General features: G+C 35.8%; 1 protein-coding gene across 1 annotated transcript; it reads left to right on the forward strand.

Annotated features, from left to right (window-relative positions):
- Positions 1-1,114: 1,114 nt before the first annotated feature.
- Positions 1,115-19,677, forward strand: METTL21C (methyltransferase 21C, AARS1 lysine). The gene is made up of 5 exons (XM_053705475.1): positions 1,115-1,151; positions 2,777-2,962; positions 5,403-5,557; positions 19,017-19,134; positions 19,292-19,677. Exons 2-5 carry the CDS (start codon positions 2,785-2,787, stop codon positions 19,675-19,677), a joined length of 837 nt encoding a protein of 278 aa, XP_053561450.1. The 5' UTR covers positions 1,115-1,151; positions 2,777-2,784.
- The last annotated feature ends 328 nt before the right edge of the window (positions 19,678-20,005 follow it).

Genomic DNA, 20,005 nt, shown 5'->3' on the forward strand with positions numbered 1-20,005 from the left:
CAAACCTACATATAAAATCCACTTTAACATAAATATACATTGACACTTAAATGCCAGTTGCTGACATTCTACTTCCTACAGCACAACTCCAGGGGCTGGACTTCATACTGAGCATTAGCTGGCTCCCACGCCCATTCTGCACCTCCATTCCCTCAGCAGCATTTAGAAGCACAAGTCACTGCTGTTTTTGTGAGTCACTGCAAAGGATCTTCAGAATAAGGGAACAAGCAGACTGTGCTGAAACAGCACTGGAAATGACAGTAAAGCAGCTGCAATGTGAGGTAAAAAAATATATAAAAAGATTGGCAGTCACAGGGACCACTGTACCTGCACCACCACTGGCCCTAATAATATAATTTACAGTGACCTGGAACAAATGCTGTGTGCTTGTAAATTCCAGAGGTGGGGGCAAGTGCCCCCTCTTGCCCCCCCCCCCTCAGACGCCCATGATTTTAACCAGATTCGTGTCTTTTTTCCACACAAAAAAAATTGATCCAGTCAAGATTCAGGTCTTACACAAATACATTAGAATCCTGTATTTATAAAGGGACATGAAACCCAATTTTTTTCTTTCGTGATTTAGAAAGAGCATGTCATTTTAAACAACTTTCTAATTTACTTCTATTATCTAATTTGCTTCATTTTCTTGATATCACTTGCTGAAAAGCATATCTAGATATGCTCAGTAGCTGCTGATTGGTTGCTGCACATAGAGGCCTTGTGTGATTGGTTAACACATGTGCATTGATATTTCTTCAACAAAGGATATCTAAAGAATTTAGCAAATTAGATAATAGAAGTAAATTGGAAAGTTGTTTAAAATTGCATGCCCTATCTGAATCATGAAAGTTTAATTTTGACTAGACTGTCCCTTTAAGCAATTTCTCAAAAAACAAACAGATCCTAAACTATACAAGGCATTTTAGCATAAAAACACCTAAATCTATTCACATATGTCAAGGTCAAGCAAGATTTGTTTCTCCTAAAACATTTATAACTAATTTCTCACAACGAACTTTGGTCCTACTGAATCCATATTCTACTAGATCTAAGTGTTTACTATAAGACATTTGGATCCTGTCAGGCATGGATTCTGAATCATCAAAGTTTTTTTCATACAAGCACAAACTTACTGAACCTAAATCTCAATAAACTCTAAACTCCATGTGAACTCTTCCATCACAATGCTTCTCTTTAAGAATATAAAAACAAACACACACATTATATATATATATATATATATATATATATATATATATATATATATATAAAATTGCTGCTGTTTCATATATATTATACAAAAAATAATTGAGCTTAAGGTTGCTTTAAGGCTTTGTAACTGTCAGGGTTTCATTTAAAGGGACACTGAACCCAAATTTTATCTATTGTGATTCAGATAGAGCGTGCAATTTTAAGCAACTTTCTAATTTACTCCTATTATCAAATTCTTTTTATTATCTTGGTATCTTTATTTGAAATGCAAGAATGTAAGTTTAGATGCCGGCCCATATTTGGTGAAATCACTGTGTTGTTCTTGCTGATTGGTGGGTAAATTCACCTACCAATAAACAAGTGCTTTCCATGGTCTGAACCAAAAAAATAGCTTAGATGCCTTCTTTTTCAAATAAAGAAAGAAAGAGAACGAAGAAAAATTGATAATAGGAGCAAATTAGAAAGTTGTTCAAAATTGCATGCTCTATCTGAATCACGAAAGAAAGAATTTGGGTTCAGTGTCCCTTTAAGTTTGGTTATTATAAAAATGCTTTAGTAAGTTGAAAAAAGAAAGGTTTTACCCGTTTCCCTAACGATGTATTCAATACTGATATTTACATTTTTATTTTCAAAAAGTTATGAAGCACTTATTGACAAAACCAATATATCTTCACCATTCATTAAAACATTTTTGTTCCTCAGCTAAAAAAACATTTTGTTTAATATACTCGTCCCCCATAGTTCATAACAGTTTCAAAGAGATTCATACTAATAAAATGATTTAGCAGTTATTTTTCTGATTTAGAGTTAATATCATGATTCATATATTTTTTCATATCTTAATTTCCTTACAAACCAACTTAAAGGGCCATGAAACCCACATTTTTTCTTTCATGATTTAGAAAGAGAATGCAATTTTAAACATATTTCTAATTTACTTATATTATCTAATTTGTTTTATTCTCTTGATATTCTTTGCTGAAAGGCATATCTAGATATGCTCAGTAGCTGCTGATTGGTTGCTGCACATAGAAGCCTTGTGTGATTGGCTCACCATGTACATTGCTTTTTCTTCAACTAAGGATATCTAAAAAATGAAGCAAAATAAATAATAGAAGTAAATTGTAATGTTGTTTAAATTTGTATTCTCTATCTGAATCATGAAAGAAAATTTTTGGGTTTAGTGGCCCTTTAAGTAGAATGTGTGACACATTAATAACTGAATTTTAGAATAATAAACATTCTGAATTATTAATCCTACTCCCTTTAAATGGAAACTCTAAATATTTCAGACCTGCTACTGACGTGGTAAATACAGTTTATGCACCAGCCAAATGCTGCATTCTGTACGTTGGGCTGTATGTGTATCAGAATATTAATCAGACAATGCATTGCGATCGTTCTATTACACCCACCCCTCTCTATTCCCTCCAGTAGGAATAGCATATAACCTCAGGCTTTCTGTATACACTCCCCTAATACCAGAAAAGCCCACCCAGAAAGCAGATGAAAGGATGAGGTGCTCTATGTGATCAGTCTATTCTTCTCACACCCTGTGTTTAGGGTCTGGCTATGGATGCTGAGTGTTTGGAGTGTGTGTCCGGTGTGCAACCTGAGCTCACCACTGCAGAGGAGGAAGGATGCAGGGAGAGAGATGATGAGACTGTGGGCAATGAAGAGGGAAACCAGCAGCAGGATGCACAGAGCTGTGAGCTTCCAGAAACCCTCCAGCTACGGGACAGTCAGAAAGGTATCTACAGTTACTGAGCTTGTTATTTATAGTCGCTTCTATACCGGCAGACGTGCCAGGAGCCAGGCATTCATGATATTCATAGAAAGCTGCTCATTTAAAGGTATAGAAATGTCAAAATGAAAATGTTCATGGGTGCATTTGAGGTTGTTATATAAGCATTTTTACAATATACTTCCATTAGCAAAAGTCTTCAAGTAAAAGTTATTACTGTTTCCCCATGGCATATGCACATATGCTGTGAGGGCCCGTGCACCAGTATTCAAACACTTTGCTTAATAAGAGAGTTGGCAGTGGTGTGCATTGCTTCTGAAGACATCATTTGTGTCATATAAGCTACTGCGAACCCTCTGAGAAGGTGTAGTGTTTAAGTACTGGTCCACAGACCCTCACAGGATATGTGCGTATGCTGCAGAAAAGCAGTAATACCTTTTTATGTAAGTATATAGCAAAAATGCTTACATTTCACATTAAAATACACCCATGCACATTTCTTTTTTTATCTTTCTATCCCTTTAATAGTCTGTGCTGTGCTTTTATGAGTCTTCTCCAATAAGTTAAAATAAGTAAGTATATATCTGTGTTTGGGGGTCCGTCTGTGTTACATTCACTAACACAAAAACTACAACACGCGATAAGCCATATAGAAATAGAATGGGAATAACCTTTAGTACAACTTTAGGATGATGTATGTAGATTTAAGATAGTTGCTCTGTTGGTATGTCCTCTTTCAGAATGATGTAAAAATACCAAATATTTTTGTGATAATCATACAAACACATTGCTGCTATTTATATTGTGTCACACTGCACATTGCTTCCATCAATTATAGAAACCAGATACAGTAGACAAAGTAGCAATTTTTATATTAATATTATTATATATTATTGATGTGTACAGGTGTATAATAGAACAAATAAATTGCTTTATTTAAAAGTATAGCAATGAGTCCTTTCATTGTAAACCTTTTCTATAGGTTTGAATAGAAGCATGATGTGTTATTTATTTATTTCACCTACAATTAGTATATATATATATATATATATATATATATATATATATATATATATATATATATAACATTTGTTATTTTGCAGTGCAAGTAAAAATAATACAGAACACACCGGAAAATAACTATGATCCTAGAATGTTATATGAATTATATAAATGTAAAAATGAAATAAAATAAAAAAAAAATACTGAACTAATTTCAACACCAATATGCAAAAAGCAAGCAATATTCAGTCTGCACATATTCACTCAAACTTCCATTATCATTTTCAATGAAAAATATTAACACCATAGTGTTTAGCTGTCAAATTGTAAATGCACCATGTGAGGGGGATTTTGCATACATTTTTTTCCATTTTCTTAGTAACTTTTTAAGGGAGTTTTGGGAAGGATTAGATAAATGTATTCCTTCTAGAACAGCTGGTAATTTTATTTTTTGGATCTCTATTCTATTTCCATAATGAGAAAATAGTTTGTCTTGCACACATAATTGCTAAACTGAATAATCTCACATCAATTTCACCACCAGGAACCTCATAAAGAAAAAAAATATGAGCTTTTTGCAGAGTAATCTTGTATATAAGAATCTTATTCAGCCAAAAGCCAACCCTATGCCAAAATTTGTTGATTTTGGGACAGTCCCAAAGCATTAGCATATGTACTAAATTGCTGCCGGGAAATTGCATTTTTGACAAGAAATAAAATGACTTTTATCCAATTTGGCCATCTTGGCAGGAGTTCTTTAGCTTTACTTGAGACTTCTGCCAGGCTGCCGACCAGAAATATTTTTATTTACCTATAGGTAATATAAAAAAGCAACTGGACACTATAATTCAAAAGCTATGTTTTAAAATAATTTAATACATTTATTAGCACAGTTTACAAAGCTTTGCAAATTAAAAACAGTTCCCAGCTACACTGTTTGAAAAGCCTGCTGAAACGGCTTGTTCTGCTGTTGTCAAATAGGGAAGTAAATTTAACTTGACCTCTAAGCAATCATTGTGTAGGTTGCTGCAGGTTTAGTAAATTGGTCACCCTGTTTATGTAGGATTGATGCACTTAAGACTAAATGGGGGAAGAGGCACCACATGCAGAGGCATTGTAAAGCAATTAATGAAATATTAAAAGTTAGAATTTCAATTACTCATCTCAGTGTATGTTTTTAGTTTAATATTTTTATTTTTTTATATTTTTATTTTAGAAGTCAAGCAATTGTTTCTTTTTTTTAATAGAAAACAAAGCAAAAAATATGCCACTTTGTATTGTGTCACATGTTGAGAGTCTAATTATTCAATTTTTTTTTTAAAAAAACAACATATTAAAATAAGCAGTCTAACAATATTTACTAATCACAAGCTCACACATCACATTTATATAACAAGGAGCATTTTATCAACATTAAACATTTGGATGTTCTGTTCACTCCTAGACCTCACATGTGATTTCAAACAATCTCTCCAAACCTACAAAAAATGGTCTCCCAGCATCTACTCCAATTATAGCAAAGAGCACGTATGGTTTGCAGGCTACGAAATTACCATTACGGAATCCATTGAAGGCTACGGAGGACTAATCTGGCCAGCAGTAAGTAACCAAACTTTTTTTGTACATATTGTGGCTGTAGCTTTGTCTAAAAATCCTCATAATGACATATGGAAAACATTTTAATTTGTTCATATAAAACCATTTCTTTTAGATAAATGAATTGTAGTTTTGTTAGGTTACATTTATATAGATATGTGCACAGTGGAAAAATTTGTTTCGGTTCGTTACGGACCGATTCTGATTTTTTCTAATTTTATTTCGGATCGGTTCGAATTCAGATATATTTGAATCTATTCGTTTTTGATTCATTCGGAATCAAATTAATTTGGATGTATTTGTTTTGAATTCGATTTGTAAATTCGGAAGTTCGGTATGTGTTATATTGATTCAGATGGTTCCAAGTTACCAAACGGAAATATTTCACTGTTCTATCTCACTAAATTTAATTTTTATACTGAATTGTGATTAGTCCATGGCCATTTGAATGTAACAAATAAATCCGAAACTAATTCAGATTTATTTGTTACAAATGCATTCGGATTAGTTTAGTTTCATTGCTAGGGTAATTTGGCGAATTCATCCAAATTTCGATTCGGAATGAAACGCACATGTCTACATTTATACGACTTTGGTAGTATTAGCTCTTTAAACTATATGAAATGTTATTGGTAGCTACAGTATATATGTCATGATTTGGTAACTGATAAAGATTAAAAGAAAACCTAAAACTTAAAAAACAAACAAAAATAAACCTAGAATGTAAATATCTTTTCTTAAAGAGACATGGAAGCTAAAATTACATTTGAATTATTCCAATTTACTTCTATGATCTTATTGATTTCTTTGTCTCAGTGCCTTCTGTTGAAACTAATTTTCATGAGGGATCATCATGCACATGTCTTAAGCACGAAATGCTGATGGTTGCAAACACTGCTGCTATATAGAGCTCAAACACGTGCACCTTCCTGACCTATGCTCTAAAAGAAAAGGAGCTAAGTTTCAATAAAGGGAATGTGCAAGTGACATAACAGAAGTAAATTTGAAAGCATTTTTTAAAGGGACATAGAACCCTTTTATGATATAGGTAGAGCACACAATTTTAAGCAACATTGCAATTTACTTCTATTATCAGATTGTCTTCATTCCCTTGGTATACTTTGTTGAAGAAGTGATGCACTACTGGAAGGTAGTTGAGCACATCAAGTGAGCCAATGACAAGAGGCATATATGTGCAGCCACCAATCAGCTGCTAGCTCCTAGTATTCAATAGCTGCTCCTGAGCCTACCTAAGTATGATTTTTTTAATAAAGGATTCAAAGAAAATTAGACCATAGAAGTAAATTAGAAAGTTGTTTTAAAATGGTATCCTTTATGTGAATAATTAAAGTTTCATTTTGACTTTACTGTCCCTTTAAGGTAGGAAAATATGTTCAGCCACCAATCAACAGCTAGCTCCCAGCTCCTAAGACTACCTAGGTGTTCTTTTCAACAAAGGATACCACGAGAATTAAATAAACTACATAACAGAAGTAAATTGGAAATTTGTTTACAATTGTGTGTTGTATCTGAATCATGAAAAACAAATCTTGGATTTCATGCTTATTCAACTATAGAGCATAAATCACTTTACTTCTCCACAATCATCATTGAGTACTTATGTAATGTTTCTAACCAACTAGACACAAATGTAAAAACATTAAACTTATAGTAGTGCTATAAAATATTTAGAATTCTGGTCTTGTTTTCATTATGTTAAAATTCCCTGATATTTTCATATTATAATTGTGCCCAATACATTCCTTTAGAGCAGGGATGAGGAACCTTGGCACTCCAGATGTTTCAGAACTACATTACCCATGATGCTTAGGCCCTCTGAAGTCCAGTTGAGCATCATGGGAAATGTAGTTCTGAAACATCAGGAGGGCCAAGGTTCCCCATCCCTGCTTTAGAATAATATATAGATTGCTATCAACAAGCAGCCGTCCTTCAGTTGTTTTTTTACTTTAATTCTGTTTTATTTGGTATTACACTCATCAAAATGTAACGTGTGTGTATATACTATATATATATATATATATATATATATATATATATATATAAATCTAAGTATATAGGAGGGCACTCACGGGTCTTTCCAACAATAAAAGTTTTCTTTATTTGTATGAATCAAATAATTTACAAGTCGACGTTTCGGCTGATATAGAAAGCCTTTTTCAAGACAATCTATAATTAAACATACAGTATATTAATCAAAGGTGCTACAAACTTTATACACGTTAGATTTACATATAACAATTTTCAAACAAAATTGCATCAATCCCCACAGTAATCAAACAAGAGAAATCTATTAAAATACAGTGTAAACTATACTGTTTTAATCTTTAATTGCAAATTTAAAATATATATAGACATACAAATCAATATGTCACTTTATCCAGCAGAGCTTACTATATATATATATATATCAGTAATGATATTTACAAAAGTTTTAAACATGCTGATGGAATTGAGTAGATCTCAACAAAACCCAAAATGATACATTAAGAATTGGCTACTATTGCTACGATTAAGAGCAGGTTGCTTATAATGAGGGCGTGAACACACATTATATCTCACAAAGCGACTATGTTGCAAATAACATGCCAATTTAAGCCTATATTGCCTAGATGCGATACCTTAACTGAATATTTGTTCCGTATGTATTCTAAGCCTAAATCGTCTTCACTTTGACATAATGGGCTCCATGTACTAAATGGCGGGCGGACAGCTTCTCAACTCGCGAAGCTGTCCGTCCGCCTTCGCTACACACGGGCAGCGGATCTGTTGATCCGCTTGCCCATATTTATGATTACACACTCATCGGAGTGTGTAATCCCTGCCCTTTCAATCGCGCGACTGAAGGGGCTGTCAATCACAGAGAGCGAGCGTGCTCTCAGTGATTTTGCCTTGCCACCTAAGAGGTGGCGTAGGGTGTAGGAAGCAGCGGTCTAATGACCGCTGCTTCTTACATTACGGGAAGCAGGCTCACATATGCGAACCTGCCTCGCAAAGGTTCCGGAGCAGCTTTCGCTGCTTCGTACATGGAGCCCAATAACGCTAGTGATAGAAAGAAAACCAGAGGAAATGGTTAACCAATTGTGTCAGCACTAACATGCAAGCTGCAACAAAAGTTGTTATACATACAAATCGAGTCTCAACAAACCTATCAGTGAACCATGTGTAGTTAGATGCATTAAGCGCACCTAATTTGAACTTAGTATAGGCGGTCCCTAGCACTGTATAAAATGTCAAGATTAGTTGTGCATAGTGCAAATTAAGATTTTTAAGCAATGATAAGTTGTTATTATTGAAACATAGTCGCTTTGTGAGATATAATCTTTGTTCAGTTCACCCTCTCAGTATAAGCAACTTGCTCTGAATCGTAGCAATAGTGGCCAATTCTTAATGTATCATTTTGGGTTTTGTTGAGATCTACTCAATTCCATCAGCATGTTCAAAACATTTGTAAATAACATTACTGATATATATATATATAGTAAGCTCTGCTGGATAAAGTGACATATTGATTTGTATGTCTATATATATTTTAACTTTGCAATTAAAGATTAAAACAGTATAGTTTACACTGTATTTTAATGGGTTTCTCTTGTTTGATTACGGTGGGGTTTGAAGAATTTTGTTTGAAAATTGTTATATGTAAATCTAACATGCATAGAGTTTGTAGCACTTTTGATTAATATACTGTATGTTAAATTATAGATTGTATTGAAAAAGGCTTTCTGTATCAGCCAAAACATTGACTTGTAAATGATTTGATTCATACAAATAAAAAAAACTTTTATTGTTGGAAAGACCTGTGAGTGACCTCCTGTATACTTTGATTTATGTGAGATAAAATTGAAGAGTCACCTGGGCAACTCAACTAACAGAGAGGAGTGAGTGCATGTTGTGCATGTACAATATATATATATATATATATATATATATATATATATACAGTATATATATATTTATATATTGATAGATAGATAGATAGATAGATGATAGATAGATGATAGATAGATAGATAGATAGATAGATAGATTGATTGATTGATATAGACATATATACGTTTGTAGTTGAAGATTTTTTCTGTTTTATAGATAAGGTAGAATATGTATCCCAATCTTCATATAGATAAAAAAGTAACTAAATGATGGAGAGGAGTACTTGCTGTTGTTACATGGAAAAGCTGAGGAAACTGAGTCTATTAGTAAATTATGGGTGTAAGTTAATAAGGAGTAGGAACATGTAATGTATTTTTGTCTGAAATGTGGGCACATAAAAGGAGTTTTTAAATCTATTGCTTTTTAATTTCTATCAGATGCATGTTTGAAATAAGCTTATTTTTGACAACTATGTTTCTTTGAAAAGTTATTTTGCTTGAGGCAACTAAAGAAAATGTGATACTAGAAATAAATTGAACATTCTTCCATGCGCTATATAAACTATGGAAGTTTGTGGATTTCCTGTCCCTTTAAGAACTGACGTTTTTACTCCCTGTATCCTGATGACTATCTGTGTGTCCAATGAAATCAAAACAGCATAGAAAGAAAATGGAATGTATGGGTTCATTGAGACAGCCACAGTTTTGGTATTTTAATCAAACACTCTCAAAATAATTTCAATTATTATCAGTTATTTGTAGAGGGCCAACAGATTCTGCAGCACTATAAACATAGGCGTGGTATACAAGATAACATTTATAGGGATCAAATGGGTAGAGGGCCCTGTCGAGAGTTGCACTGTTGTAGTCAGCTCTTAAGAAGGTGATCTACAAACAGCTGGGCTCATAGGCTTACATGCTAAGGTGGTTCAAGGGGATAACAATGGAGGAAAGCAACTGGGGTTATGTAAGTGTAGGTGGTATGCATCCCTGAACGGCAGAGTCTTTAGGGAGCATTTGAAGCTTTCAAAACTGGGGGAGAATCTTGTGGAGCAGAGAGGAGGTAACAAGAGAGGAGGAGAGCAGGAGGTTGTGAGCAGAGCAAAGGGGACAGAAGGAAGAGTATCTGGAGACAAGGTCTGAGATATTGGGGGAGCAGTGCAGTTGAGGGCCTTGCAGGTCAGAGTGAGAATTTTGTGTTTAATCCTGGAGGCAAGAAGAAGCCAGTGAAGGGATTAGCTGAGAGGTGCAGCAGATGAAGATCTACATGTAAGGAAGATGAGCCTGGAGAGGCGTTCATTATGAACTGTATGGAGACCAGAGAGAATTGAGTTGCAGTAGTCAAGGTGGGAAAGGATGAGAGAATGGATTAAAATTTTAGTTGTGTCTTGTGTAAGGAAATGTTTAATTTTAGAGATATCTTTAAGGTGGAAGCGGCAGGATTTGGCCAAGGCTGAATGTGAGGAGTGAAAGAAAGATCTGAGTCAAGTGTGACCCCAAGACATCGGGCATGCGGGGTAGGGGTAATTATGGAGTTATCAACAGTTATAGAAAAATGGGGGGTGGAGGTTTGGAAGAGGGGGAGAATATAAGGAGCTCAATTTTGGAGGGATTTAGCTTAAGGTAAGGTTGTGAGAGGACATCCAGGATGAGATATAAGACAGTTAGTGACACGGTTAGCAAGGAAGGAGATAGGTCTGGTGCAGAAAGGTAGATTTGGGTGTCATCGGCATACAAATGATATTGAAACTCGTGGTTTAGCAGATGTGACAGGTAAAATTCTCTCATAGCAGCTATGTTCAGTTAAAACTTGATGATACTTTAATAAATGTCTTTTTTAGGGCATGTGTAAAATTAACCTAATTACAAATACTAATTTAATTAACTTTGGAGTGATGCCAGAATTATTAAAAAATAGAATCAGCAATCACACAGCAGAGCTACATTATATTATGACTTTATAATGTAAAAGTAAATGATTATTTGTTGTTTCAGTAAAACCGTAATATTCTTCAATACACTGTTAATTCTTGAATGATTATATTTTTAGAAATATATATTTTTGAATAAAATAACTTGTGAATAAGTGTAACAAACCATACATTCTACTCGAGTCTCGTACTAATTAGGAATTTCTGGTACCATGAATCTGCTGGTTTTGTGGGAACAATGAAAAAGAAAGAAATAGCAATAAGGAAACAACCCATATTGGACCAGATTACAAGTGCAGCGGTATTTAACTCATCTCCTAAGCTTTTTGCGTGCGTCGAGTAGTGCTCATATTACTAGTTGAAAGTAAAATATTTTCCCATGAATAAGCCGAACTTAGGATAATGCGTACGCGTAAACACATTTCCCCATAGAAGTCAATGGAGCAAAAAAAATATATATTTACTCTAACCCAAACCTGATCACATATTCTCAAATGCACTAACCCAAACTGAAAATATTAATGTTTCACATTCCAATGTTCTTCACATAGCAGAATATGTTCTATTTATTCATAAATACATATTTCTATATATAGTAGATGTGATATTTCAAGCCTCTCTTTTGGTATGTGAATTGGGTCCCTGCATTCAAATCCTGCCTTTGTCGCTGTTTTTGTGTCATCTGTATTTCAAGCTTCTCTTTTGGTATGTGAATTGGGTCCCTGCATTAAAATCATGCATTTTCCCTGTTTTTGTGTCATCTGTATTTCAAGCCTCTCTTTTGGTATGTGAATTGGGTCCCTGCATTCAAATCCTGCGCTTTTCCCTGTTTTTGTGTCATCTGTATTTCAAGCCTCTCTTTTGGTATGTGAATTGGGTCCCTGCATTCAAATCCTGCCTTTTTTTTCCTGTTTTTGTGTAATCTGTATTTCAAGCCTCTCTTTTGGTATGTGAATTTGGTCCCTGCATTCAAATCCTGCCTTTCCCCCTGTTTTTGTGCCATCTCCATTTCAAGCCACTCTTTTGGTATGTGAATTGGGTCCCTGCATTCAAATCCTGCCTTTTTTCCCTGTTTCTGTGTCATCAGTATTTCAAGCCTCTCTTTTTGCACTTGTCTGTATAATTAATTATGTATTTACCCTGCTGATATCTTGTCTTTATATATGTGATGTTCAAACCTTGCAAATACTTGTTTTAATTCCTAAATGTATAATTTCACTAATGGTTTAACCACAGCCTCCCTCAAATTCTATTGTCTGTTTTTTTTAACTTATCTCACTCTGAATCAAATTTTCCCAATTGGCCTTTGACTGTCTTTGATCAGGTCATTACCTAATTTATTGCATTCAGCAGAATGCAGTGGCCTATAAATTAAACACTGCTATGGGGAAAGCAATGCAGGGGTTAGCAATGTAGGTTAGATAGCAATATTGTAAGATCATCTGTTCACATGTCTTAAGTGAACATTTATAAGTGAGGCACAACGAATTATACAAGAATTCAACAAGGAGTGGACAAGGCAAGTGCTGTTTTAATACTGAGTTTTATACACTGTTTGACTATTCTGTAAAAATGCTAAATATCTTCATATTCCTTTTTGCCACCTTTTGTCTGTTTAACAAACTACTTTACTCAATTACTCCTTACCCCTCACCACCTGCACTGCTCATTAGCCCATCTCTCTTAACCTCACCTTACTTTTGTATTCATGAACTTCACACATTCCTAACGACTCTCTCTCCCCCTTGCAACTCATCACAAAAACAGTCTCACTACTGCAAATCCGCATCTCATCTCATGTCACTCTGCCTCTTGCTCATACTAGCTGCTGGCGACATCTCCCCCAATCCTGGTCCCCCACAACTTCCTTGCCCTGCACACCCATGTGTGCCCTTCAATAGACTTCAAAAACAAAACTCTGGTAACCTTAAAGGGACACTGTACCCAAATTTTTTTCTTTTGTAATTAAGAAAGAGCATGCAATTTTAAGCAACTTTCTAATTTTCTCCTATTATCAATTTTTCTTCGTTCTCTTGCTATCTTTATTTGAAAAAGAAGGCATCTAAGCTTTTTTTTGGTTTCAGTACTCTGGACAGCACTTTTTTATTGGTGGATGGATTTATCCACCAATCAGCAAGGACAACCCAGGTTGTTCACCAAAAATGGGCCGGCATCTAAACTTACATTCTTGCATTTCAAATAAAAATACCAAGAGAATAAAGAAAATTTTATAATAGGAGTACTCAGCACTGGTATAGTTGCCACATCTCTTAAGCATGCATTAGTCACACCTATCCTCAAAAAACCTTCTCTTGATGCAACCTCCCCATCCAACTACCGCTTGCCTCAAATAAGTAAATAAGTACATGCGTGTTTCATAATTTAAAACATATAACAGGTTCTTTATCTGTAGGACTGATTGTTTATGTTCTGTCCTAGTGGGCACACAAACAGCCCTTTGTATAATAATCATTGCTCCTCATTCATGTAAAGGTATTGTGCATCAGTGTGTCAGAATGATTTAAAGGGAATTAAAGGGACAGTCTACTCCAGAATTTGTATTGTTTAAAAATATAGATAATCCCTTTATTACCAGTTTTAGATAACCAACACTGTTATATTAATTTTACCTCTGTGATTACCTTGCATTAAAGCTTCTGCAGACTGCCCCCTTATTTCAGTTCTTTTGACAGACTTACATTTTAGCCAATCAGTGCTGACTCATACATAACTCCACAGGAGTGAGCAGAAAGGCTGTATTGGTTCAATGGGAACACAGCCAGTGAGTTAATGAAAGGCATGTGCTTAGCCACCATCACAAGGCATGTCCAACTCAGGGGTAATACAGACATCTTGATAACCCCAGACTGCAAAATAAGCTAAACCTCTAGAGTGCGCACTGTTAAAATAACTTTAAATAGATTGCTATTCATTGAGCTTACTGAAACGTTTTTTATGGGTGGATGGCAATCACTGTTTCACTACAACAGAACATAATGGTATATACAGCTACCGTGTAACCAGGATGGGAGGACGGACTAAACTCCTACAAGGTATTGTTTGATATTTATGCTGCTTGATGTTCATACCATATTACCAGGATAGCAGCACATATTGAACCCCTACAAGGAACTGCTTGATGTTTATGCTGGAAGTGTTCAATGTTTATAGCTAGTCCCTCTGTGATACAGTACGCACCTAATCTCCCACAAAGTACTCTATTCCACTTATAATAAAAGGATAGCACTTTTATTTGGTTTGGTATGTGACCATATATGATCCAATTGTCACTGTTAATACTAGACCAGGCTTTTCCTCGTCTTTTAGAGATATCTTTCTTTTATTGGAATTGATATTTATTTGTTGTAATATTTGAAACCGGTGCCAGTATTTAGGTAAATTTTTGTAGTTGATGTTTTAAGGTCTATTATAAATTCAATATTTGCTACTTATCTACTGCTTTTATATGTATTTATTGAAATTTTTGTGCACTGATTTTGTTGCCAATTTCTGTTAGGAGCTACTTCACGTTTTTATATGTCCAGCTCCGGAGCTGAAGTGCATTGCTGCTCCAGGGATGACTTTATTTGTTTAACCACTCTGCAGCGGTTTAAACAAATAGGCCTAGATTACAAGTGGAGCATAATCATTACCACCAGAAGTGCAAATGTAATCACAAGATTGCAATATTTATGATACATAAATAATAGATGGCTCCCCAAATCCCCTTAGCTGGAATCATTTACTACATTTCAACATGCTTGTAATGGGATGTTGCCTATCCTGTTGTGGAATTTCATCTGCAAATAAAAGGGAACATAAGAGATTCTTGTACTTTAATAGATACACATTGCACGTACAAAAAAAACAACATATTTTAGCTGATATCATACACCATAGTGCCTATTCACCCAGGAGAAAGAAAGATTGTATTGTTAATAATTCTTTTAGAGGGAATGTGTCTTTGAAGATGTACAGTGGGGCAAAAAAGTATTTAGTCAGCCACCAATTGTGCAAGTTCTCCCACTTAAGAAGATGAGAGAGGCCTGTAATTTTCATCATAAATATACCTCAACTATGAGAGACAAAATGTGAAAACAAATCCAGACAATCACATTGTCTGATTTGGAAAGAATTTATTTGCAAATTATGGTAGAAAATAAGTATTTGGTCAATATCAAAAGTTCCTCTCAATACTTTGTTATATATCCTTTGTTGGCAATGACAGAGGTCAAACGTATTCTGTAAGTCTTCACAAGGTTGTCACACACTGTTGCTGGTATGTTGGCCCATTCCTGCATGCAGATCTCCTCTAGAGCAGTGATGTTTTGGGGCTATCACTGGGCAACACAGACTTTCAATTCCCTCCAAAGGTTTTCTATGGGGTTGAGATCTGGAGATTGGCTAGGCCACTCCAGGACCTTGAAATGCTTCTTACGAAGCCACTCCTTCGTTGCCTGGGTGGTGTGTTTGGGATCATTGTCATACTGAAAGACCCAGCCACGTTTCATTTTCAATGCCCTTGCTGATGGAAGGAGGTTTGCACTCAAAGTCTCACGATACATGGCCCCATTCATTCTTTCATGTACACGGATCAGTTGTCCTGTTCCCTTTGCAGAGAAACAGCCCCAAAGCATGATGCTGCCACCCCCATGCTTCACAGTAGGTATGGTGTTCTTTGGTTGCACTCAGCATTCTCTCTCCTCCAAACACAATGAAATGTGTTTCTACCAAACAGTTCTACTTTGGTTTCATCTGACCATATGACATTCTCCCAATCCGCTTCTGGATCATCCAAATGCTCTCTAGCATACTTCAGATGGGCCTGGACATGTACTGGCTTAAACAGGGGGACACGTCTGGCACTGCAGGATCTGAGTCCCTGGCGGCGTAGTGTGTTACTGATGGTAGCCTTTGTTACGTTGGTCCCAGCTCTCTGCAGGTCATTCACCAGGTCCCCCCGTGTGGTTCTGGGATGTTTGCTCACCGCTCTTGTGATCATTTTGACCCCACGGGGTGAGATCTTGCATGGATCCTCAGATCGAGGGAGATTATCAGTGGTCTTGTATGTTTTCCATTTTCTAATTATTGCTCCCACAGTTGATTTCTTCACACCAAGCTGCTTGCCTATTGCAGATTCAGTCTTCCCAGCCTGGTGCAGGTCTACAATTTTGTTTCTGGTGTCCTTCGACAGCTTTTTGGTCTTCACCACAGTGGAGTTTGGAGTGTGACTGTTTGAGGTTGTGGACAGGTATCTTTTATACTGATAACAAGTTCAAACAGGTGCCATTAATACAGGTAATGAGTGGAGGAGCCTCTTAAAGAAAAAGATACAGGTCTGTGAGAGCCAGAAATCTTGCTTGTTTGTAGGTGACCAAATACTTATTTTCCACCATAATATGTAAATAAATTCTTTCCAAATCAGACAATATGATTGTCTGGATTTGTTTACACATTTTGTCTCTCATAGTTGAGGTATACCTATGATGAATATTACAGGCCTCTCTCATCTTCTTAAGTGGGAGAACTTGCACAATTGGTGGCTGACTAAATACTTTTTTGCCCCATTGTAGGTGAAGATAGCGCACTCCATTTCCTGTCTATGATCACATAGGGCTAGATTTATGAAAGCCCTACGGCTGCAAGTTCTCTCAAAAACTTGCTCACCGTAATTTATCAAGCAGCGGTCACCAGACCGCCGCTTCCCTAACCTCTTCGTCACCTCTAAGGTGGGAAATTCAATCTCCTCGGTCTAGTCAGACCGAGGAGATTGACAGCTCCTGCCCGTGCTTGATTGGTTGTGCACGGGCAGGGGGCAGGATTGCATGCAAGCGCAAAATTGCGCTCGTGTGCAATGGTGAATACCTGCGGGTAATTTCGCCCCGCCACAGGCGAGCTGAGGCATACAGGGGCACGTATATGCACCCCTGTACGCCTCAGCTTTAAGAAATCTAGCCCATAGTCTTTTGGAAAAACTCAAAACGTGGCACCTAGCAAGACCATCAAATCACTTCCAATTGAACCAAGACCATGATATCTAACACAGTTGCTATTTATTGTTCTTTTTTCTGTTCAGTTGTCTATGGTAAGAATTCTGCACATGAGTATATAGTCATGCTGCTTTGGGGTGACATATCTGATATGATGGAAATTTATACATACAGAAACAGAAGCCCACTCTCAGGAATGAACACCAGCTCAATAACTTGTTAGCTTGTTCTATGGTGATTTACCACCTGGAAGCAGCTTCTTTTAGCTGAATAATGCTTTTCACAGAGAAGAACTTTCTTAAAGTATATTATTCTGATCCCACCCAATAAGGTCAGTCCAGCCATAAAATACCAGGCAATTCCTCTCTGAACAAGGAACATGGCAACCACAGATTATTGTTTCTGCCTTCCTTGGGCCTCGTCAGTGAGGTGCAGCCATATTCCTCTAAGCTTATTGGACAATGAGTCCACGTCTGGTTTCCCCTTTTCTCTTTAGGAAGACTAAATACATACAGAAAGATAAGCACACTCTTAGGAACGAACAACAGCTCAATAACTTGTTATCCCACAGAAGGCCTAAACGATTTTCTGGTGTTGCCATATTTCTTGTTAAGAGGAGGATTTTCTGGTATTTCGGGACTGGACTGATCTTACAAGGCGAGATCAGACTGATATACTTTAGGAAAGTTCTCCTCTGTAAAAAGGACAATTGGGCTAAAGAGGATATTCCTAGGTGTTAACTTGCCATAGAACAAGCTACTGATCTGTTGTTCATTCCTGGTAGAGTGCTCCTCTTTCTGTATGCATGATGGAAATTTAGACATGCTTTCCATATTGAAAGCATTTAAATTATGGACTAAAACCAATATATCATAACATGTGCAACAGTGCAATAGGCACAGGCAGAATGCAAAAGGCTTTCAGCTACTTTAGGCCATCATGTATAAACTCTAGATGTCTACAGGAGAGAATCCACTGCCCACCAATAAATGAGCAAGAGTGGGACTTTTAAACTTTGTGAGCGGGAGTAGCATGTTCCAGTCCTTTACCTTAGAAGGGGATTGGATTCTATTGTAACCATTATAGTTATGCTATTACAATATACACATAAAATAAATAATACAACTTAAATAAATTGCATTTAGAGCCCATTTGTGAACAAGTTTCCCTTGGCCCATAAAAAGATTAAAAGAATAAATTTGAATCTGAATACAAATCAAAATGGAGGAATCTCTCTTGGTGCAGTACATAGGACACATACGGCCACTTTCTGTGGACTTTAGTTCAAGTTCCATTATAGACTTTTAAGTTTTAATGTATGACTAATTAATTTAGCTACATTAATCAGTACTGTCAATATATCATAATATTTGCTTAGATCAAATATGTTGGTTTTTTTTAGTTTGGATAACATTTTTATTAATATTGTAGATAGAACTTCAATGTCAAAAACTTTTACCAAATACCACAATTTAAGTTATAGGTTAAAAATGTATAATTTTGACATTTAATTCAATGAACCTATAAATGTTCTATGACTTTTACAGCTAAATAAGGATAATGGGACAGAACTATAAAGAAAATGGAAATCAGTTTTTTAATTGTATATGGTTTATTGAGTTTTAAATACTAACCATTCCCTTTTCTTGCAGGCTAGAGCGCTGTGTGAGTATCTGGAAAAAAGCCAAGAAGAATTTAATTTGAAAGACAAGAAAATACTTGAACTTGGTTCTGGAACCGGCCTGGTATCCATTGTCGCATGCATTCTAGGTCTGTGATTAAGCGTGTGCATCAGTTTATTACAGCTCATGGGCACAACTGAATGGCTTTTCCTTGCTTACAATATACATAATTATGCAATGATAATGAAAAACTGTCTATGTATATTATTTACACACTTCTGTGGGCTGATGATTTCCTCTTTTAGGAGCGCAAGTTACTGCAACCGACTTAGATGAAATTACTGGAAACCTCAGAGTTAATTTATCAAGAAATACGCAAGGGAGGAGAAAGTATCAGCCGGAAGTAAAAGCATTGCTGTGGGGACACGATCTTGAACATTTTTCTTGTCCATATGATTATGTTATTGCAGCTGATGTAGTCTACCACCATACAGATCTTATTGATTTACTGGAAACTTTAAAATATTTATGCCAACCTGGCACAGAGATAATATGGGCCAATAAATTTAGATTTCCTACAGATTTTGACTTTCTCTCACAATTCTGTATCACATTTGATACAGAACTTCTTGCCGAGTTCCCAGATTATGAAGTTAAAATCTTAAAAGCAAAACATAAAAAGGTTGAGTAAACTAAATGTATTCATTAAAGGGACAGTCTACTTGAAAATGTTTGTTTAAAAAGATAGATAATCCCTTAATTTCCCATTCCCCAGTTTTGCATAACCAACACTGTTATATTAATTCACTGTTTACCTCTGTGATTGCCTTATATCTATGCCTCTGCAGACTGCCCCCTTATCTCAGTTCTTTTGACAGACTTGCATTTTAGCCAATCAGTGCTGACTCATAAATAACTCCATGGGAGTGAGCACATTGTTATTTATATGAAACACATGAACTAGCGATGTCTAGCTGTGAAAAACTGTCAAAATGCACTGAGATGGGAGGTGGCCATCA

This window comes from Bombina bombina, chromosome 3, assembly GCF_027579735.1.
Source record: "Bombina bombina isolate aBomBom1 chromosome 3, aBomBom1.pri, whole genome shotgun sequence".
NCBI lineage: Eukaryota > Metazoa > Chordata > Amphibia > Anura > Bombinatoridae > Bombina > Bombina bombina.